Source organism: Prinia subflava, chromosome 2 (genome assembly GCF_021018805.1).
Source record: "Prinia subflava isolate CZ2003 ecotype Zambia chromosome 2, Cam_Psub_1.2, whole genome shotgun sequence".
NCBI lineage: Eukaryota > Metazoa > Chordata > Aves > Passeriformes > Cisticolidae > Prinia > Prinia subflava.
Window position 1 is genome coordinate 51,517,171 of NC_086248.1, and position 23,135 is coordinate 51,540,305.

At 38.2% G+C, this 23,135-nt stretch overlaps 1 protein-coding gene across 16 annotated transcripts in view; it reads right to left on the minus strand.

Moving 5' to 3' along the window:
* TRDN (triadin) overlaps window positions 1–23,135 on the minus strand; it is a 235,493-nt gene that overhangs the window by 74,169 nt on the left and 138,189 nt on the right. For 14 of the 16 annotated variants that reach the window (XM_063389928.1, XM_063389926.1, XM_063389924.1 and 11 more), the window contains 6 exons: window positions 21,824–21,877; window positions 9,594–9,626; window positions 9,456–9,488; window positions 8,304–8,330; window positions 2,738–2,785; window positions 59–82 (listed from right to left, as the gene is read on the minus strand). In XM_063389928.1, coding sequence (XP_063245998.1) covers window positions 59–82; window positions 2,738–2,785; window positions 8,304–8,330; window positions 9,456–9,488; window positions 9,594–9,626; window positions 21,824–21,877 — 219 coding nt within the window. The remainder of the gene's footprint in view (window positions 1–58; window positions 83–2,737; window positions 2,786–8,303; window positions 8,331–9,455; window positions 9,489–9,593; window positions 9,627–21,823; window positions 21,878–23,135) is intronic. The other 2 variants (XM_063389925.1, XM_063389922.1) reach the window with 1 other exon arrangement.

The following is a 23,135-nucleotide window of genomic DNA, read 5'->3' on the forward strand; positions in this document are numbered from 1 at the left end:
TATAGTTACCCAAACTCTTGTGTAAAATGTTACTTGGATGAATAAAACTATATCTTACTTCCTTGTTTCGTCTTTGGTTTATCTGGAGAAAGAGAAGGGAAGGGAAACAGAAGTGAAAAGAGAAAAGAAAAAGGAAATGTTAGAATACATGCTCACATGAAATTTTTTAAAAATATAATCAATTAATGAAAATGTATTTAAATGCATATTGACCCTAAGTGCTCAAATATATCTTGAACCTCCACTGTTTATTGACAAAGTATGTCAATAAAGTTTATGGTTCCCACCTATTGCCTGTCATACATGCACAAAGAATATAAAATCCCCTAGTCTGATATATCTTTAACTGATAGCAAATCTCATTTCTTAGGACTATTGGATACCACCACAAAACAAAACAAAACAAAACAAACAAACAAAACCCAAAAAACAACACCTTTTTATCATCTCTTTTAAATAATAATTTTCAGGCATTAACTTCCTGGAAACCATCTGATATTTGCTCATGACATTTTTCAAACAAATAGTTCAAAGAGTTAAAGTCAAGTGCCTTCTTGCTCAGCTTTTAACAGTTAAAAATATTACTTGTAGTTTGGCTTTAAAACAAATAAAATATTATTGAACTGATATGTTGCTACAATCTTTCAGTCCGTTTATAGATGTGGGGATTTGAGGTCAAAGCTGCAATAATCACTAAAGCCTTTGTTCGAAACAATGAAGTTATGTCCTGATTGCTGAGCAAATCCAGCCTCAAACACTCCAGATTTTCCTGCAAGTCTCCTTATACTGTTTTTCTCAGATAGCAAGTCCTAATTTTCACCAGGACTGAATCCCTCTACTTTTTGAAATGCATCCTGATCCAAAGTACTCTTCTGTGAGGAATATAAGTACACAGTAATATTCAAAAAGCATCCAGAAAGTTTTTTTGACATGTTTGTCTTTGGCTGATAAGTGTGTTGGCAGCAGGTCCATACATACAGGGAGCAGAAACAAGAACAGAGGGAATTGCTGCGTGAAAGTGTTTGTGCTCGCTTCTGTGCATCAGAGGAACTGAGCTGCTGCCAGCACTAGGGAGTAGCTGCAGCAATAGTTGTGACAGACATTACATGTTGTTCTTATCCCCTTGGCTTGGAGAGACTAGATGGTGCTGGCTTGGGGAGACAGTGCTGCTGCTGCTGCTGCTGCTGCTACTGTCATGGGAAACAGTTTGCCCCCCTTCTGAGTTCCTTGGTTACCACAACCTGTGGCTTAGAAAACCCTCCTCCATGCCAACCACGTGGAACTATAGTTTGTACTGCTCAGTCTGTGCTCTTTATGGCACAGTTAAAATGTTTGGCAGATAAAATCCCAGCTAATGGTGGTACATCGTGGAAGGGACAAATCTTACAGCAACTGCACACACCTCACTGCTGCATGAGAGACAAAAAGAGGGGAAGCAGTGCAGATGTCTGGAGCGCTTGTGTGGCAATGGAAAGTAATGTGGAGATACCCAGCCCAACATCGACTGAAATCTAGGCCAAGGCCCACCTAATTATAACATTTTCCATGACAACTACCAAGCAGCTGACAGCTGCTGCAGGGTGTCTGTGCTGGCTTGAGTAATTCTGAGTAAAGCTGAAGCTGAAAAACTGGAGAAAAGAGAGGAATAATAGCTCGAATGACCAAAGCTGCACCAGTAAACATGTCTTACACCTTATACTACAGGTTACTGGCAAGTTCATAATCAGGGCTCTAGCTGCCAATTTGAGCATGAGTAAATACAAAAATCGGTAGGCAGCTGGGCTGTGTATCACCTAAAGGAAGCCTGAACTGATAAGCTGTGGGGATTTAGAGCCCCTTTTCATTATTTTGCTTCTTACCATACTAGCCTAAAAAAGAATGGATTGTTTTAAACAAGTATACAAGAAGCAAGTATGCAAGATATAATGCTGAAAATAATAATAATAATAATATAACAATATAATAATATAAATGTATATAATAGGAAAAGACACATCTTTAGATGGCTTAAGGCATCAGTCCTCTTTTTGTGTTCACTCAGTGGCTTGAGTTTTGTTTTGGCCCTGGTGTAGAGCATTCCTTGGTATTCCTGCTGTTGTTGGCTTGTGACACTGGATATAGACTTTGACCCTCTGAACTACGTGCCACCAACATGTGGTCCTTGCAGCCTTTCTTCTGGTGTTCCCACTCAGACAATCCCACTCATGCCTTATCCATACCAATCCTAAGATTTTTGCGAAAAATTTCTACAAGGTCTGGTCTCAAAAGTTTTTGAGATTCTCTACAGTGGACCTTTGTGACTGTTCATGGGGCTGGTGTTTCATCTGGGACAAGAAGGGCAGCTCAGCTGACTTCAGAGGGCCTCTGCTCTTTTACCTCATTGGAAGTTACACTCTCAGAGTAGCAAAAGCTGATCCCTGTCCAGGCTACAGGGGCAGGAAGCCTCTTGCAAGCCCAGTGGGACACTAGGTCTCAGCACAGAGCCTTTCATCTGAAGTGGGCAGCCATGTGCCTCAAGCTTTTTGTTGCAGTGGCAGTTTTATGGAAGTGGGACAAACCCAATTTTATAATGGAAATTCCCTGTTGCTCTGACCAATACAACAGAACTCTGAAAAAATTCTGGTGAACCAATGGATTTAAAGGTTGCTGTCATCCAGCTTTCTGAATCTGAGGTTATTGTTTCTGTGCAATTATATTTTAAGATAGATAACGCCAACATGTTTTGTTTTCTTTTTACCTTGCACTGCTGCCTTTGTTGCTTTTCCTTCTTTTTTTTCAAGTCCTCCTGCAAATAAAAGACATGGTTTAACTAAGATTTCTAGTCAGAGGTATTATTACATCAGACAAAGTTCTTATTAAATGCCTACACATTATTTTGAGCCAAAAGATTTCAAAGATTTGCAACTATGATATTCCCCCCCCATGATATGAATACATAATAGATATTTTTTGTCTGTCTGAAAGAAGAGTAATTTCCTTTTTTAATTTTCTTTTAGAAAATAAATAGTAGGTCTAATCAAGCAGAAGGTAGGGCTGCCCAGTGCAGGGGGCTTGGAACTAGATGATATTTAAGGTCCTTTCCAACCCAGACCATTCTATGATTCTGCGATGTCAGATGAAAGAGGGACTAAACTGTAGTACATATTTTGTAATGGAGAAGAGAGCAAAACAAGCAGATCTTCACCTTGCCCAGCCATTCGAGAGTTCCCCAAGCAAGCATGGGTTTCTGTTTGAACCAGCAAGAAACCTCCACTCTGCACCCCTGACACAGCATAAGATTGCCCCACATTCTCCGTTTTAAGCACGAGGCTAGTCTCAGTGAAGGTAGCAGGCCACCAATGGACTGTATGTTATGACATCTAACGTGATCCTTCTGAATACTGAGATTCCTGTGGGCAAGCAATAAGCATGAACCAGAGCACTTGTGCAGCAGGGCTGCTTAACCTTTACTGACACCAGGGGAAGCAGCTGTAACAGCCCAGGTCAGCATGCATGGACATGTCCAATTGCTTATTCACAAGCTTCGCAAGCACAGTTCATAAATTCATTTACATCTTGGGAGATAAGGGATATTAAGGATGAAACTATCTAAGAAGAGGTGGTGCAGGAAGGGGAACCATTAAACTTTGCTCACATAAATATGGGCATCTTTTATAGTTTCTGACAATTTACACTGCAGGTTTGGTGATGTACAAGATTATATCTTTCAGACAACCTATGTATTTCTTACCATGTTGAATTATTTGGGGTTAAATATTGTAAATCTATAAATATACATGCTTAGCTGCAAGGGGTACATCCAACCCTTCTGTGAAATCAAGCTTTTGTAGCCATAATTTACAACTATTATGCTAAATAAAATCCTTACTTTAATTTAAAAGGCTATCCACTTACAGTGTTTGAGACAAAAAATGTGGCATTAAGAAAATAAGCTTCACTGTCATTGTTTGAAAGTAAATAACAAACAATCAGCATAAGTGGCAGGATGTAAAGTGGACAGTGAAAATTAGTTTACATCTGAGGGGTAGAGAAAATGTCTTTGCAGCTTCAGGGTCATTATTACATATAACAACCTCTCAGCTTGTTATTTCACCCTGTCATTTTATTAGAACAAATCACAGTTGAAAATTAAGAGTTTGGCTTTTAGAGACAAAGTAAATTCTGAGGGTCACATTCTGTTATCATTATTTATGGTGAAAAAGGGAATTCAAAGAACCTATAAGGTTCCTCCATGTGTGCTCACTTCTTCCCTGCTGCCTGGGCTGCAAGTCTGGCCCCAGGGCCACCACCAGGACATCCTTTCAAGAGCATTCTGAAACTGCTGGGCATGATGGCTCAAGCAGATCAGCTCAGCTCAGTTAATAAGCTGTGGCCTGTCTGCAGTGTCTGCTGGTGGGCTGGGGACCAAAGGAATTTTCTTCTGTTCCCAGATTCCCTGAATCTGAGATTCAGTGAAAAGTCAGGTGTACTTTTCACTGATAGATGAACAGCTTCATGTTGAGTGGGGTGAACCCACTCACAGGCACCAATTACTCCCTTGTGATGGGAGCAGGTGTTTGTGAGCAAGATCCATGTAAATAGTGAAATATTGCACTTCTGCACCTCGGTTACCTCAGAGAACTTATTTTATTGAAGATAATCTTCAATTTTGCTGAAAATAAAATCTAGGTTGAAAATGCATCTGACTCGATTCTCAAAGAAAAAAAAAAGGGAGCGTTCCATTTCTATCTAAGTACCTAATTTTTTATTGGTGTTCATGGACATAGAGAAAGCCAAATAGAACCAAAGATCCTTAATATTTATTGTAGACCTCTGCTATTATCATCCATGGTGATTCATGGGCCCAGATCAACAGTACTACTTATACTAACCATGAACCAGACACTGATAAGCCACGATGAATCTGAGCACTGAACCCTACCACTGAGCAAATCAATACCACTGTGCTTCTAAAATGCTTACTGAAATGGTCAATATCTTGAAAAATAAATCTGTTTGAATATGGAAACAAACATATGAAAAGGGACCTGTCCCATACACATTTCAAAATATAGTTTTAGCATTAAAACTGCAAAAACAGCTATGACAAGAGTTAAATGAGTTATTGAGAACTATTGTTTTTTTCAAGGCATTTTTTAATACTTTTTAGCTGAAATGAAAGCAGTTTTGGTTTGTAAAATTTCTGAAAGTCAGAATACTAATGGACTAAAAGTATTTTTTCTGGATACTGAACTTCAGGCTAGAAGAGAAATACAGCTTTCTGCAAAAATCAGGTGTTTAGTCATCAAATGTATTTGGTGGTGGTAGACCACGAGTGTGGTAATCATGAAGGAAACATCCATCCTTGAGAAGCATTGAGGCTGCTATAACAACCAGCATTTTTAACAGAATTCTGGCTACCAGTGAATTCAGTAATGCAAAAAAACTTCCATGAGTTAGTGAGTGAGTGCTTGTGAAGAAGAACTTGCTGAGACAGAACAGGGCTTCAGTAACTTTTGGGAACTGCCAAGTGACATCACCTACACACGGCAGAGCAGTATCTGGAAGGACAAACAGGACATTCTGTCATTCCCTTTGCTTTTTCAGAAGAGAGGCATGAGCTGCTTTGGTGACGCTGAGAGGTCTTTCATCATCAAGGTAATAGTTGTCACTTTGAAAGCCTGTATAAATAGGAAGCCCATCCACATAGAGTCAGTGTTTGGAATACGATTCAGAAGGTTTGGTTGTCTCTGTCTCCATCAGAACAGAGACAAGTTTTTTGAGTAGGTCAAGATGTCATCCTTTCCACTGGGCTTTTCTAAAGTTTTTGTCATTTCTGAATGGCAGCCTGAAAGATGATCTCATTTTGAAACTTTATCCTGTTCCAGGTATTCCCCATTTGAAAAGCTGATCTTTTAGCCATATGACTAAAGTAACATGAATATTGTAATGTATTATAATTTCTCCTCTGCAGAATGGCAGGCATTAAAAAAAATAAAGAAACACAACCCCCTATCCAAAACAAAACCCACAAAAACCCCCGCATGAAACAATATAAAATAAAATATGTGCACATGAAGGTAAAATCAGAAATTCATCAGGGATCTATATTTTCAGTAAAATATAGTTTCAAAAAATAGATTGAATAAATGGAGTAATACTCCCACATATATTTTGTCATTTCTCAGCAAATTCTTGACAACTTGGAATAATGTAGATCAAATGGGCATATACTTTATAATTGTTTCTCTGATTCCATCATAAGCTCTTAGGAAACAAATGGGAGACAATGTCAGCAGATATTGTTTTATGCTGAAAGTGGCCAGGAGAGCAATTCATCAGTCAAATATTTTTTCAGTCTCAATAGTTGTAGGCTACAATCAAATTTATCAGAATATTTTTATCCCAAAAGAGTCAGGTTGCATAACTAGCATCCGCATCAAAAATATGCATTCTAAAATGTCACTGATTTTAAAGCTATTTTGAGATATATGCTCAATGTGATGGAAGACTGAAAGAAATCATTCTCATTGGAAACAAAAAAAAATTCACTCAGTGAAGCCTGAGGTCAGAGGCTCCTCATTGTGACATCACAAACATCAATAAATCATTAACCTAAGAAGTGTATGTTATGGTTTAGGAACTGTTCTTTTACATGGAGAAATGAAAAAAATTCATGCTGTAGTGAGACTTGTTAGAAAATGCAAGAAAGTTCCATGTGAATTTGATAGTTCATAAGTAATACAGGCTAGTGGAAATGGTCCAGACCTCATTCAATGCCAGCAGATTAATTTTTTTAATTACCAAAGAAGAGAATTTCATCAAAAGCCTAGGGTTTTTTTTTTTTTTTATTTCTGAGCAGAATTGCTTGCCTTCCATGAAGATGGTTAAAAAATTTTACATTTGCCAACACCTGCTGAATGCTGAAAATCACATTGTGCCCAGAGAGCTGCTAAGTCTCTAAGGACTAACAGCAGAAAAATGAGAAACAAACAAATAAATAACACCAATGTAGAGCAATATGGATCAAAAAGCAATGATTTTCTTCGGACTACTAATGACTACTATTAAACACTACTGGAATTTGTTTGCATCAATATAAAAAATAGAAGAAAATAACAGCATTCTTTTGTGATTCTTACTAAACGGCAAAAGGAACAGCTGTAACATTTTAATATGATTTTTCCCCTGGAGTACAGGCTATGTTTGAGTTTCAAAATTAGCAACATAAAGTTAAATTTAGATGAATTGTTAACAAAAAATTTTTAAGAAATCAACAATTACCCCAGAGCTAAAATCATCTTATTTTTATTTAATGAAGAGTAAAACAAAGTTGTCATTACTTAGACACTGGAGAACAACTTCAGGTTCAATATTCAGTTGAGCCTATGGTAAAACTAAGATGGCTGAGGCCAACACTGAGTTGTGACACTGCTCTTTGACATCAGAAATAATGGAATTATTCCTATATTATATAATGGAAACTAATTTTTTTCTACTTATTCTTAATTGACTGAACTTTCTAAAGCTTTTTTCCCCCCATTGGTCTGAAAGGGAATAAAAGTATGATGGTCATTGACATGAGTAAATATGGGCTAAGAGTGAAGGGCAGCTTGTAATCTGACATTTCATTTTCCATTTTTAAGTTACAACTGAAATCTGTAAAGTTCTTGAAGGCAATTTGGAGCTAGTAACTTACATTGAATGTATCTAAAAACCAGACACTGATTTGAAACAAATATTTACTATATTTTCTCAGCTTGAATTTATGACCTTGATTTTTCTCATCAGTCCCAATTCCCTGTGCCGTGTGGAAAGGAGCAAACTTTGGAGCAAGCATTGGTGTTCTCACACCTCCTGCCTTTCGCCATGGACAGTTCATGTATGGAAGGTAGGCAAAAACTCTTACACCAAACCTCCCTGCAAAGCTCCCCAGACTCCCTATGGAAAACAACTGTTCAGTCACTGGGCTTGTCCTGCAGTTAGAGTGGCAAAAAGAGAAATATTGCTTTGTGTCATCTCTGTAGAAGATTGGTCACTTCTCCTTTCTGCCCTTTCACAAAAGCCTTATGGCTTGAGTTAAGGTTAGAAACTGAATTTCATATTATTGGAGAATTACAGCTGGTCTATGAAAAATCTGAGGAAAAGATGCCTGCTTTGAGATGCTGCAAGGAAGACACTATTGTAATTTAAAAGACTTGTTTTTTTAAATAAGTCCTACTGGTTTTTTTTTTCTTTTTTTCACAAGAATTTTTCTTTCATTACTGTAAAGCTAACAGCCGCATGCTTCCATTTCAAATTTCAAAACAAATCAAATTACTCACCTTTTGACTTTGGAGTTACCACAGATGCTGTAAAATAAAAGAAAATATTCACAGAGCCAAATTGCATAAATGAATAAAGAAATTAAAATTGATCTTAACATCTCTTCCCTTTTTCAATATGCTACCTATCTGGGTAGAGCAGGAGTTCATTTTTTTATGTAGAGAAAAACTGATATACACATATGTTGCTTGTTTAGATAGTCTCATGACAGATGACTAATTAACCTGCAGATTAAAGGCAGTGGAAAACAAGGCCAATAGATAAGTTGCATACAGAGCTTCAATAGCTCTGCTATTTTCAAGTATGAAAATGAGACAAGGAGTAAAATAGGCTCCAGAATGGGCATATATTCAACACAGGTGGAAGGTATGCAATAGAAATGTTCTTTTTAAAATTTCAGTGATTTGCAGAAATTAGGAATTGTTCCTTTCTTTTTCTTTTTTTTTTCAGTTTATTGGAACTTCTAGAATTGAAACAGAGGATGATCCAGTTTCAAAAGTCTTCCTTTTTTATAAGTTTTCTCAGATTATTTTCTTTACTATCCTTCATTATTGCACTAACTAAATGCAAATTAATTGAACTATCATATTTATCTTTTTTCATTATTCACACCTGCATTCTGAAGCCCTGTAACAGGTTTTTACATTATAGAAAAGGACAGATTCATTTTTCTACAAATTGACTGTCTACTGTAGGTATTTCTTGCTCCGAATTTCTATGTGAGAAAATAGAGTCATCTGATGAATGAGTCATCAAGCTTGGCTGTAAAAAGAGGAAAATCTTTATACATGGATGCTTGGCATAAAAAAAATTAAACAGTACTTTTTTTTTCCTACCCTCCACATTCTGAATCTTGTAGTTTTGTTTGTTTCTCCATCAATTTACTGTTACTTTCCTTGAATAGACAAACCTTTTAAAAGCTGAAATAGAGAATTCTCACCCTCTTCTTGTTCTCAACATTTAATTAGATCTCAGTTCCAGAAGATCGAATGGTTGTTCCACATCCATTCAATTGCTTAAGTAACATTAATTAAACCAGCAAAATTATATTCGTGACTTTATTTTTTTTAATCCCTCTACCTAATCCTGTCTCAGCTGAAAATCAAACCAGATAAATGAGACTCTAAAACTTAGTCTTTTACAGGACTTACCATGTACTTTTGCTTCTTTCTTTGTTGTTTTGCCTGTAAAAACAAATTTTAAAAAGTATCAAATATTGACTTCAGACAAGAATTACTTTAAAATATTAGAACAGTTTAAAAGTAAAATAAAAAGAATAGAATATTCACCAGCTTCCATTATGTTTTCTTTTTTATGTGGTTCTGAAAAAGAAAAAAACAGTAAAGTGTACATTTCTCTTCTTGTAATGCTTTGTTTGATTGCCTTGGACAATAATTTTTCATGTTACTTTTGGCCACTGGATGTGACACATTCCTATGGACTCCCAGTTTAGTGAGTCCTTGCTGCTTTCCAGTATGTCAAAATAAATCCTTTATGTTTATAATCAATCTCTTCAGTGGTTTTCACACTAGATAAACAAGGTCAGATAAGCTGTTAATAATGGAGAGCAAAGGATTCATCTTTTATAATAAGGTGCTAAAAGGAAACCATAGAAACAGTGTAGGTTAAAACATCTGTAGTTTTGCTTCAGGGTGTTTTAAATGGAGGTCTGCAACCCAATTTATGTGTTTCAGGACACCTACTTTTTAATGGTAGTTTCTGTAATACCTCTTTCCATGCTGCAAAAATGTGCTTTAACACAGAAGGATCAGGACAGCCTCCCGCAGAAAGAGACTGAACAACATCTACCAGCCAATGCTGACATTCACAGTAGCAAAAAAAATAGTTAAGCTTTTTCTGTCTGCAGACGCTTTCAAACAGCATATGGAAAGGCTGTGCTGTGCAAGTTGGGATCCACACAGGGAACATTTCCTAAATTCAAGAGTATCTGAGCTGACTGATCACAAGATATACCCCAGAATCATCAAATCATAGGACACCCTGAGTTGGAAGGGACATTACTGAGTTCTAACTGAGGATATTCTATGGTTCTATGATTCACAAGGGTCACTGGGTTGTGCTCCTGCCTCTCCACAGAATAACCACAAGAATCACATCCTGTGCTTGAGAGCATTGTCTGGGTGCTTCTTGAACTCTGCCAGGCTTGGTGCTGTGACCATTCCCTGGGGAGCCTGTTCCAGTGCCCAGCCATCCTCTAGGTGAGGAACCTCTTCCCAATATCCAGTCTAAACCTCCCCTGGTACAGCTTCAGGCCATTCCCTCAGATCCTGTCACTGTCACCACAGAGCAGAGATCAGTGCCTGTTCCTCTGTTTCCCCTCATGAGGATGCTGCAGACTGCAAGGAGGTCTACCCCAGTCTCCTCTCCTCTGGGCTGGACAAACCAAGTCATTTCATCCACTCCTCATATGACTTCTCCCCTAGACACTTAAATATCTTAACAATCTTCCTCTGGATGCTCCCTAATAAAGTTATATCTTTATATTGTGGTGCTCAAAACTGCACACAGGACTCAAAGTGAATACTGTTAAATACAAGCTCATTGCCTACCAGTATCTGATAGCTGTATTTTCTCCAGGCTTATTATAGGTTATATTCGTATTAAAGCTGTGGTATAGAGTTGAGCAACAATAATGTTTAAACAGTTTCCACTCTGGAATCAAGATATAAAGTTCCATGTTCAAAGTGATTCTGAATGTTGTAGCCTCACTAAAAACAAACTTATTCATAGATGTGACCTATCATTCAACTGAATAAGAAAAAGGAACAAAGAACTTCCAACATAAAATTAAATACTTTTATCAGCAACATTAATATGAATAATATTTCCATTAAATAATAATTTGTAATCAATGCTAATACTGACTGCACAGTGAGTGAAAAAAAATTACTTCATGCAGAGCTATGAAAATAGTTAATATTTGAAAGACTGATCATAAATATGAAAAACCACACAACTGTTAAGTTTTAAACAAAATATGTCATTGCTCCATATTCCCACCCCAAAAAAAGCTTATATCAAACAACACATTTCCATTCTATCTGAAATAAAATACTCCTTTTTGTCTGAGTTTTTAAATCTCTCTGAAGAGTCATCTTATATATATTTCAAAGAAAAATGTAGTTTCCAAAATAAAGCTCTGAGCCAAGTTCTTAAGTAAAAGTTATTTTTCTTTTCCCCCCCAGAAGCCATGTATAAAATTGCATTAAAATTAAAAAAAAAAGAAAAAAAAAGGGGAAAAAAAAAAAGGAAAAAAAAAAGAAAAAAAAAAGGAAAAAAAAAAAGGAAAAAAAAAAAAAGAATCTGAGCCAAAATGTACATTTCAAAGCATCAAGATTGACTGAACTCATGGATCTAGTCTTAATATCGTCATATAAAGCACATTTTAGTGTATTGATTACATAACAAATATTAAAAATATTGTAGGTTCTTTAATGAAACATTTTATTTGAGAAATCAAATTTTAGTGAAATTATCACGAAGCAGGTTTGTGTCATCAAGAAAAAAGAGTCATGGCTGTGATTTTCCCAACAATATGAAAAAGTGATTGAAATAGAGAGCAGGTTGGTATTTATTGCCTGAATAAATGTACTTTCTTGATGGCATCCTAGCCTGGGTTGCAATTCTAACACAGGTCAAGGAGGAAAAATATAGCAAAAACTGAGAGGACAAAAGTTTGGGACTCAGTAGTTTGGCTGCCTAAATGCTCTTGATCATTGCAACATCTGCAGCTTTGAATTTGTGTGGCCTGAGTGCTCTCCAGATTCTCCACTACCATACAGATATTTTAGGACTCATTCTAGAAATTATAATTTTCACGGGTATTGTGGAGGTTTCTGTTTTACTGTTGCTCAGGAATATTGCTCAGCTTCCTGGAAACTAAAGGAAATGTAATTCTGTCTTTAGTGGTTCTGAGGCAATTATTTTTCTCTCTCATTCTAAGATCTCTTAGCTCTCAGGAGATCAGGGAACAGAATGATCCCAGCCACACTCAGCAAGTATTTTGGCAAAGTATAAAATAATCAGTTTATTTAGTTTTATTTCACTTTTTTTTTCCCCCTAAACTGCAAACATTAGGAAAGGCTTATACAGCTTCTTTCATAAATAATAAATTTATTTCTAGAGGCATATGAAATAAAATCCTTTTCCATGAGAAAATTTATAAAAATGAATAACATAGAATTTGACATCAAGCATTTCTGGCAAATCTGACATGATATGAGACTTCAGGTGATTCATTTGAGATTTGATTGGAATAAACTGAAAACTTTCATTGCACAAGCTACAAAGTGCAGGAAATTTCAGGTCTAGATCATTCCTGTTTGCCACAAGTTACCATTGACTTGATCTCAATGTCTTATTCTTTACTTTTTTTGTACTTTCAAGTACCTAGTATGACACATGAAAGGATATTTCCAGCTGTAAACACATTAGATATTTGCCACGGCATTTTTCATTATTTTTATATTTAACCATTTTTGCATGTATTTGAGACTGTTCAACATATTTTTATTCAGGGAAGTTTTGCTGGTAATATAGTATTTTTCTACCATGCATGGAATTGAGATTTGATTTAGTTTGACATTTTACCATCTTTATTTGCTCTGATATTTTAAACAGACTGTTTTTCTTTTTTTATGAAAACTGGCAAAGTTATGTATAACGTTCCCATAAAACCATACAAATGTGCTTTTTGCTTCATTATAGTGACATACTCCTAGGCAATCCAGAGTAGGTGGAAGACAGAAAAGAACTTGAACCTGCCTCTGTAGCTCTTCCCTAAGCCACATTATTCCCTAAAGAAAAAACAGTGCTGAAAAGCATATAGGCTGGCAAATTTGCTGAGGTGAATTTTAATTTTTAGTACCAGAATAGACAAAGTGTGACCCTCTGCTACCCGACAGGAAAGAACAATTGATTGCCTGTCATAATTTATATAGGTATGTGAGCACATGCATGAGCGTGTGTGTGCACCTATTATTTTTTAACTCAGATAAAGCATTCATGTCCAAGAAGGGTTCAGGAAAACAAAAGTTGTACTGGGAATGACACAGATTGGAAAAGTTTAAATAAATGGCATTTCAAGTGGATACGCTGTTGTGTGGGATGCACCACGTGTTAATAAACCAACCCCATTCTGTTTGCACTCAGTAGCTGCATAAAAATGGTGCTTTCTGTACTGCTGTTAATCTTTTACCAGAAGTATTTCAGTCCAATCTACTGTTAAAATATTCTATGCAGTGTCTTAAGTACTTGAATCCTTAGCAGAAAGTTGGCTTGGTCTTACAGTTTTATAATCTTGGTTTTATAAGCGATATATAAAAACCTCTCAGAACCTCGTATCATGATGGTTAATTAAAACCAAATGAGAGAGAGTGGTAAAGCTCTCCAAGATATCCTGTCATTAAGAATATTGCAAACATAAGCATTTAGATAAAGAGGAGATCCCTTTAGTCCCTTCTGCTGAAGGGAAATATTGCAATATGAGTTCAGTCCTGTTGTTAGACCTGAGGTAATCCACATGAGAAAGTCTTGCATCAAACTAGATTTTTCCTGTTCTGCTCCCAAAGAGTATGTGTTCTGCTATTCTTACTTTCTTGATCATTGTAGAAAACCCCACTGCTGCTTTACACTTTGATTTATGAAGATCATGAACTGTACAAATTCATTTCTTTCTGAAATAAGAAAACACTAAGGAAATCTCTTAAAATGTGAAATTGTGCCACACATATACTCACTCCTCTACATATGATCATCTTTTGTGGAGGACAATAAACAGTTTTCTTGATGGATTTTTGTGAAGAAAAGGAAAGCAGGTGACAGTTCTCTCTTCAGTATCTTTGTTTGAAAGCTGCTACCTTGCTGGGAAATATTTGAGAATAATTTTGTGCAAAGAAAAGAAATAAAAGCCTAGATGAAATTCAGCCATGTTCAGTTCCATTTATTTGGCCTGAGACTTTTCTTCACAGGCAGAAAGCCATAGCATCGAAACTGTCCATCATAAATTGTAGATGTAATATATAAGCATACATGTTATAGAAAAGTCTAATCCCCACCACTGCTCCCCTGGCAATCAAGTATCATTTTCATAATTATCACAATGAACTGGATGAGGCCCATTTACTCCCATTCTCACAAAGCGAAGCTGGTACCACTTCCAAAACATTAATGCCTGGAAAGATAATTATATCTGTAGTGGATGTGATAGTCTGGACTCAACAAAGCTTAAGCATGCCCTTGAATGCTTTGCTAGGTGACTCGCCTGGTGGATGCAGGGAAGGCTGTGGATGTTTTCTATTTGGACTTCAGCAGGGCCTTTGGCACTGTCTCCCACAGCACACTCCTGGAAAAGCTGGCAGCCCACGGCTGGGACAGGAGCTCTCTCTGCTGGGTCAGGAACTGGCTGCATGGCAGGACCAGAGAGTGGAGGTGAAGGGTGCTGCATCCAGCTGGGGCCAGGCACCAGTGGTGTCCCTCAGGGGGTTGTGCTGGGGCCAGCTCTCTTCAATATCTTTACTGATGGCATGGATGAGGGGGTTGAGTCTTTCATGAGTAAATTTGCAGACAACACTGAGCTGGGAGCGTGTGTGGATCTGTTGGAAGGGAGGAGGGCTCTGCAGAGAGACCTGGAATGGCTGGATGGATGGGCAGAGTCCAATGGGATGAAGTTTAATAAGTCCAAGTGCCAAGTCCTGCATTTTGGCCACAATAACCCCTGCACTGCTATAGGCTGGGCACGGTGTGGCTGGACAGTGCCCAGGCAGAAAGGGACCTGGGGGTGCTGGTGACAGCAGCTGAACAGGAGCCAGCAGTGTGCCCTGGAGGCCAAGGAGGCCAAGGGCGTCCTGGCCTGGATCAGGAATGGTGTGGCCAGCAGGAGCAGGGAGGTCAGGATTCTTCCCCTGTCCTGGGCACTGGTGAGGCCACACCTCGAGTGCTGTGTCCAGCTCTGGCCCCTCAGTTCAGGAAGGACATTGAGACACTTGAGCACAACCAGAGGAGGCAACGAGGCTGGAGAGGGGCTGGGAACACAAACCCTGTGAGGAACGACTGAGGGAGCTGGGGGTGTTTAGCCTGGAGAAAAAGAGACTCAGAGGTGACCTAATCACTCTACAACCTCTTGAAATGTGGCTGCAGTCAAGTGGGATTTGGTCTCTTTCTCCAGGCAGCAGCTGACAGAAGGAGAGGACACAGTCTCAAGCTGCACCAAGGGAAATACAGGCTGGATGTTAGGAAAAATATTTTTACAGAAAGAGTGATAAAGTACTGGAATTGTCTGCCTGGGGAAGTTGTGGAGTCACCATCCCCGGATGTGTTTAAAAAAAGATTGGATGTGGCACTTGGTGCCTTGGTTTAGTTGAGGTGTTAGGGCTGAGTTGGACTCGAATCTTGAAGGCCTCATCCAACCTAGTGATTCTGTGATTCTGTGAATTCAAGATGGAGCTAAAGATATGTTAAATCCTTATTGAAACTGGGCACAATTCTAGTCAAAAGTGCACTTGAATCATTGAACAAGTTCAGGGCTATGAAAGTTTGCCAGACTCAGAACAAACCACCTTAAAATGCCTTTTCTGTAAAGAGTGGACACTTCCATAATGTTTTTAGCTCTGTTTTTTTAATTGCACTTAACTTGACCCTCTTTTATTGACATTATTGTTACTTTCATGTATGAATAAAAATCATTTTTGTAGTTAACTTGCTCCCCCTGCCTTGCTCTTTAAGTAGTGCTGTCTTTGTGTTAGCAATACAAAAGTACTTTGATGCATAGCAAATATCTGGTGAGAAAAAAAGAAACAAGACTGCATTTACAGTACAAGTATCTTCACACACACTGTGAACTGAAAGGGAGTATTGGAAATTATTTTAACTCTATATTATCCTGAAACAGAGAATACTCTAGGGAAGGTATAAATGCAAAATAATGTCCCAACATCCTAGCGAAAGTAGTAAAAAGGTCATGGATTTTAGGCCATTTACTCAAAAACATTCAAAAATATTGGTGAATAAAACCTGGATTTCAGATTAGAAAGCTTAGTGTAAACTAATCTATTTCATGCTCTATTTAAATAAATCCTATATGTAAAGAATTCCTGGTTGTAAAATAAGATCTTCTAACATCAGAAAATTCTTCCCCGTTCAGGGCATCATCTATTGTGACATAAGTAAAGAATTCATTTTTCCTTTCCCATTCAGAGTCAGATAATGGCTCAGCTTACATAATCCTGTGGACAATTTAGGACATCATGTTCTGTAATATTTTCTGAGACTTCAACTGGGATGAAAATGTCAGTGGGTTGAAATGATTTGTGGAATGTATCTCCATCCACATAATAGATTCGTGCAGATATTAAGTGGCTGAGGGATGGACTGCTGCACCAGCAACACGGCTTTAGCTGCTGAAGGGACAATGCATTCCTGGCAGACCAGGAGCAGAGTCAGCTCTGAGGCTTCAGTAAAGCCTAGTGGAAGCACCCTGGGACAAAGAGTAGAAGATCAAGACCCAGTTTCTCCCATCCTTTGGCATATTGCTGGGGATTGAGATCAGATAATTTTCAGCTACTGTGCAAAAACAGGCAAGCCTGGAACCATCCCATTGAAACCAGAAAGAAAATTACTAAATCAGAGAAGATACGATATTTAACTTCTCAAAGAGCTAAGATGGGACAGAAGAAGAATTATGTTAAAATGGACTGAAAAGAAAGATTTGGTGATTCAGAAGGACTACAGAACGATCCTGGATCTAAATCTAAAGACCCTGAGCAGCAATATTAATGCAGGTAGGGCTCCTTTATTTTGTTTACTGCTGCATAAACACCTGCTTTCTGAGTGAAGATTTATTTTGTACAGAAATAAACTGCAAGGCTTGAACTACATTCAATAAGTTACTTCTAACATTTGCCCCCAAAGAGATAGACTGTAAACCCAGAATATAAACCCTGAGAATGTCTGTGCTTATGTTCTGAAAAAGTCTGAGAGGGTTAACATCAGGGTACAGAAAATTGAACTGTCTATTCCAGCTACCAGAATAATTTTCTTGGTAACATCAGTATGACAGAAATACATGCAGAGATGCTTTCACCAGGTGCAGTGGTTGCTTATAAAGAGAAATTTCAGGACACACAGAGGCACTCAGACATAAGATCCCGAGGAGAATGCAGGACTGAAAATGTTACTATGTCCCTACAGAGTGAGAGAGACAGGCCTCTTTTCCTTTCTCTAAAGCAGCTTACAGCAGGGTGTGTAACATAAACTTGACCCTGATCTTTGAAGTCCCTCATCTTGGACTGACTACACATATCTACACAAGATGAGAATACATGGTTTGATGGATGATGCAGAGGGTGTGGTGCTGTGAGTAAAATACATCCCTGGTGTGTGACTTGAGACCTGAATCTGAGAAACCTGACATAATTCATGATAAGTTTTCCTGTTCCATTGTGTTGCTAAATTTTTCAATAGAAATGTTGATTTTTGTTAATCTTCTGTAACATATGATATTAACTTTTTATACACTTGTGTCCTACAGGTGATAATTAAAAAATAATCAATAATCCAGGTCCTTGATAAACCCTTTCTACACTTCAAACATACCTACTGTGACATAAACTTCTGTAATTTTTCCTTTTTATGTAGACTAAAACTGGTTATTGCCATAAAGCTCTTGGCAATAGCTTTCCTGCTGCCATTTTCGTTACAATCATTTATCTTGAACCAAAAATTAACTTCCCTGCTAAGTAAATAGTGCCCATTGCCAGTAAAACCAGTAGTCCTTCTTGCTTTAGGCAGCGATCTGAACCTATACAACCCATCCTCTAACCAAGTTTTTCAGTATAGCCTGCATTCTAATATTCTGTACTTACCCCCACTAACTCATTTCCTATATAATTTCATACAAATGTACTCTTTCTGTTTCTTACAAACAATAGAAAGATTGGTGGCATAATAAAGTAATAATAATTCTCGTACAACTGGAGTCAGTTTGGATGCAGCTTAAATCTGAGCGCTTAAAATTAGCTATTGTCTGTCATACTTATTTTATTCTTTCTGGATCCAGACTAAATTTTATTGGTTTTTCAAGGGGGAAATTGTGTTCAAAAAGAGTTTCTGTTATGAACCCAAAGCGAGTGATTAATAAGATTTTTCTTTTGCATGTGTGTATAGAGGAATATGGGGAAAATTTGGCATTTAAACTCACTAATTAGGCAGTTAAGTGACAGTACAAAATCCATTAAACATACTGTAAAATTAAATTAAAAATTTCAAGACCATTCCAGGGAAACTCTAAGCAGTAATTAGGATTTAATTTTTGCAGTTTTGAAAAGTTAGAGCTGGTTTTTAAATCAGGCAGATTATCAGGGGATAGAGCTGTCACTGGTGCACAGAGAAGGTACAGGAGCCTTGCCTATGAAGTGAGGCCATCCCCTGAGAGGGACTCACAGATGAGCTGTCCCCATCCCTCTTCCTGCCTGCAGGATGCATGAGGTTAGTGGCACTGAGGCTCCTTGCTGCCTGCTGGGGAATACAGTCACATTCCTGTTCATTTGGCTGGAAATTCTCTCTGCATGGTTTGAGCCTGTGCTCCCACCCCTGTCCTTCACCTCCATGGGCATGCATTTCCCACAGTGACAAAACAGACCCAGCAAATTTCAAATTTACTAAACTGAGGTGTGATGTCTCTGCCTCAAAGACAGCTGGAATATTCACCCAGCAGAATTCACTACTGCTGCAGGGCATGATAATGATTGAGGTGTGAGGCTGCAAAGGGATGGGAATAAGAGGGAGATTTCCCTCCTAGCCCTCTCTCCTGACAAAGGATGTCAGGATGAGGCAGCTACTCTCTACCTACACCCCTGGCTCTGAGCAACCCTTCAGGGAGAGCCTGCTGGGCCCACACACGAGAGTGCCTGAGGAAATCCTGTGGAAGGAACCTGTGCCACTCCTCAGGGCAAAAGCACAGGCTGATATTTTATAAGGGTAGGTCACTCTCAGACCTGTTCTGCTGGCACAGCTGGGGAGACAATGCACCATGCAGGAAAAAAGAGGGAATGGCTGCAGGATTTAGAATGGGAAAAACATAAAACAGGGTAACTGAGGAAGATGTGCAACAAAACATCTTCAGCTCTGATTTCTCCCTTTAGAACAGCATTACTTGCATATATCTGTGAAACTATTCTGCTTTACAGCCAAATACTGGGATCTCCAGCCCAATTTCTGATGATTGTCAGAGAGGTGATTTTTTTCCAATTAGAGAAATCTGGAAATGTTTGAAAGTATCTACTTTGAAAATGAGGTGATGGAAATTTATTAAGGCTGGTTTCCCAGAGCAGCTGTCAGCTTGCAGATCCAGAAGTTCTCATAGACTTCCAAACGCCATATCCACTTTCTTTGCTTTCTCTATATACAGATACATATAGGAAGGTAAAAATAGTGCATGTTGAATTAGGCAGGCATTTCTCAACCAGTGACATTAAGATCAGGAACATATGTGATGTAGATGCACTGTGAGATGACCAGCTGTGCTCTCAGTCTGTTCAGTCTGTTAAGAGGAGTAAACCTTGAGCTTTAGGCATTCTTGGGTACAGGTTGTGGTGTAATAAGATATATGGAAGAAAACGAAATATGAAATTGGATAACATATTTAATTTACTGTGCTAATAGGCAACAGCCTACTTATGATGTTGCCAAACAAGCATATTTAATATTTTGCTATGGTGAGTTATTCTGGTGGTGAATTAATTTTCAGAGAACAGGAGGGGAATCTAAAATGTAGAATTCAAAACCTACTGCTCTTTATAATTTTTAAGGCAAGCTACATATTTAGAAATGTGTCAGAACAGACAAACTTATTTTATTTTTCCATAAGAAGCCATACCAGTTTTCCCCCTTTCTTTATCTTAAGCAGATTACTGTCATCACCATTCTTGTCAACAAGCAGACTCATTGGAATATTTTTCAAACATGAACACAAATACTGGATGCAAGCAGGTGGAATGAATTAATTATAAGCATATGGTTCTAACATAATTTCTACAGAGTGCTATTGAGACTTCTAAGGGTCTAGCTATACAACACACTTTGGCAACAAAGCTGCTTTAAGGAACTATCAGTGACATGAATATAAATGTTTGTGGAGCCAGCCTTGCTGAAATGATCCAGGCTGAAGGCTCTGCCACACACACATCCCTAGGACAGTTTTCAGCTGTGAGCCATGGCGGTGGTGTGGTTCACACTGTCACCCCTGCTGTGTGAGCAGAGGTGAACACGGTGTCAAGCAGACACAGCAGGCAGGGATGGGGAGCACAGGTGGGGGAATGGTGCTTCCCAGGCCACGTGCACACAGTGCATTGTACAGCCATGCAGTATGGGCTGCAACACCCACATCCACTGTGATTGCAGGCTATGAGCCCTGCTGTGAGAGAGACACTGCAGGTGTTCCTGGCTTGCACCGATCCTTGACCAATTCCCAACCACCCCTACTGATGCAAGTTATTATTCCCCTTTTCAGGGGAGGAGAGCTCTGAGATAGACTACTGAAACAGTCTTAATCAGAGAAAGATAGCCAGAAAACAATTCCAAAGGCGAAAAAAAAAGAAAAAAAAAAAGAAATAAAAATATTTCAGATCCATACAGAAGGATCAGCTGGAGGCAAGAAGCAGCAGAGGAAGTGTGGGCTGGCCACTGCTGGGATGCCAGCACCAGGCACAGCTCAGTAGCACAGAGTCTGGTGCAGCACCAGCTATCCTGCTTCAGACTACAATAATATTATGGTTTTATAATCTGCAGATTTTCATATGGCCGTTCCTGAGGGGGTTTTTGATAGTTAATATAAAATGTAGTCAAACTACAAATATAATGACTATTCAGGTTGTTATTCACTATATTGGGTTTTATTTAATTAAGCAGAAGTGAGATGTAACATTTTTGAAGACAGCTGTGAAGCACATGAGATCATAAATAAATAAAAATTATTTGATTTTTACAATCCAATTTAAATCCAGATAGGAATTTATGCCATTATTTGTTTTAAAAGTTTGTTATTACGATTTATGTATTTATGATTACCTAAGAGCTGCATTTTAACAACCTATTGTGAGATCAGTACTTTGAAATATCAGATCCCCTTCTCAAAGGACTCAAACATAGCTTCACATGGAAATTAATTTCTGTAAATATTGCTTTAAATGCAGACTTTACAGTCAGATTGTCTTTTTTGATTTCAGGGCCTGTAGAATGGCCCAATATGAAGAAACCTCATAGCTGCCATGGGAGAACAAGAAGCAAACATAATGTTAGAAATCAGTGCTAAATACTATTTTTCCTGGCAAATATTTCACATATGAATTGTCACACAGATTTAGGGCAAAACAGGCAAAAAACCCACCCCAACAACTAACAAAAGCCACTGGCTTCTGTGCAATCCAGCAGATGGTGCTATGATGCAATAAACTGGTTCAAGAGTACAAGAAATACACTGCATGCAAACATTTTTCTCCTTTACCTGGTGCTGCTACTTTTTTGATGGCTGGGTTGGCTGCAGGAGCTTTTGCTGGCTCTTAAAAGAATTAAAAAAAAATTACAAAGCATTATATTTTAAAAACCCCACAGAAACTTGAGGAAAGGCTTCCAGTGAGGAAGCCTGTCAGATTTTTTTTTAACTGAAGAGTTAAACAAAGAAATTACCCAAAGGGAGAAAGGCTGAGTTGTCTTCAATAAACTCAAAGGCAACAACAGAATAACCAGCTAAAGGGCTAGTAAGCTCTGCTTGTTAGACACTGAATCCCTTCTTTCAGCTTTGTCTGTTTACTAGTTCAATATCTACTGGCAAGGCAGATATTGTAGGGGTTTCATCATGGCCTTGCCCCTCAGGCAGCAGCTGTGTGCTGGGAGTCTCTGCATCTGATCTTGCAGCTATGAGAGCAGAAGGTCCTGAAGCAGCCTCTGGCAGCTGTTGAGGATTCACTCTTGTGAATTCAGCAGTGGTACTTCAGGGGATCCCACAGCTATTTACAGTGGCATCCTTTCTGCTAATCTGAAACTGGCCCTGGTTAGAAGAGGTGAAATTGGTGAATTTTGCAGAGTACATCCACAGACCTGGCTATACCAGGAATCTCCCTCCATCCTGAAGAACAGAGGAACATTAAGAGAACATCTTCATGTTTGATCCTGCAATTGAAAGAGCAATTGCTGCATTCTCCTAGCGGAGAAACGTGCCCTCTCTGGCCATTTAACTGTTCTTGGTCTTCTCATGAAGCATTTGCAGTATACTGTCTTTGCTTGTAGAGAACATCCTTGTGGAATGAAAGTCCTAATGATGAATAGTATGGGCATCCCCAAACGGGGTTTGGGGAATCTCAACCCCATGTAGAAGAACCTAAGTAACCTACTAGATTTGTTCATTCTTTATTGGTATTTAGTTAATTAGCTAATTGCTTTTATCCTCAGGGACTACCCAAACATACTGTACTTAAATCACCATAGTTTAACAAATATCCATAAGATAAACTCCACCAATGGTCATAATGGATTTTTTGTTCAACTAGAAAGTTCTTTAAATTAAAATTCACGTTTTCATATCTTGAGAGGAAATAACTAATCATTTTAATCACAAGCTGAATTACAGAATGCCAAAAAATGTTAGTTAATCCTTCACATCTGTCACTGTATTATTACGATGAAAAAGAGCATGGCTAAATCAGGAATGTAATTTTGAGTCCTTCCCCTCCAGTCTTTTGAGAAATTAATAAAAGATGCATCAGATTGTCTCGTGAAATGGAATGAAAACAAAATATAGTTTGCATGTGTGGGATTGC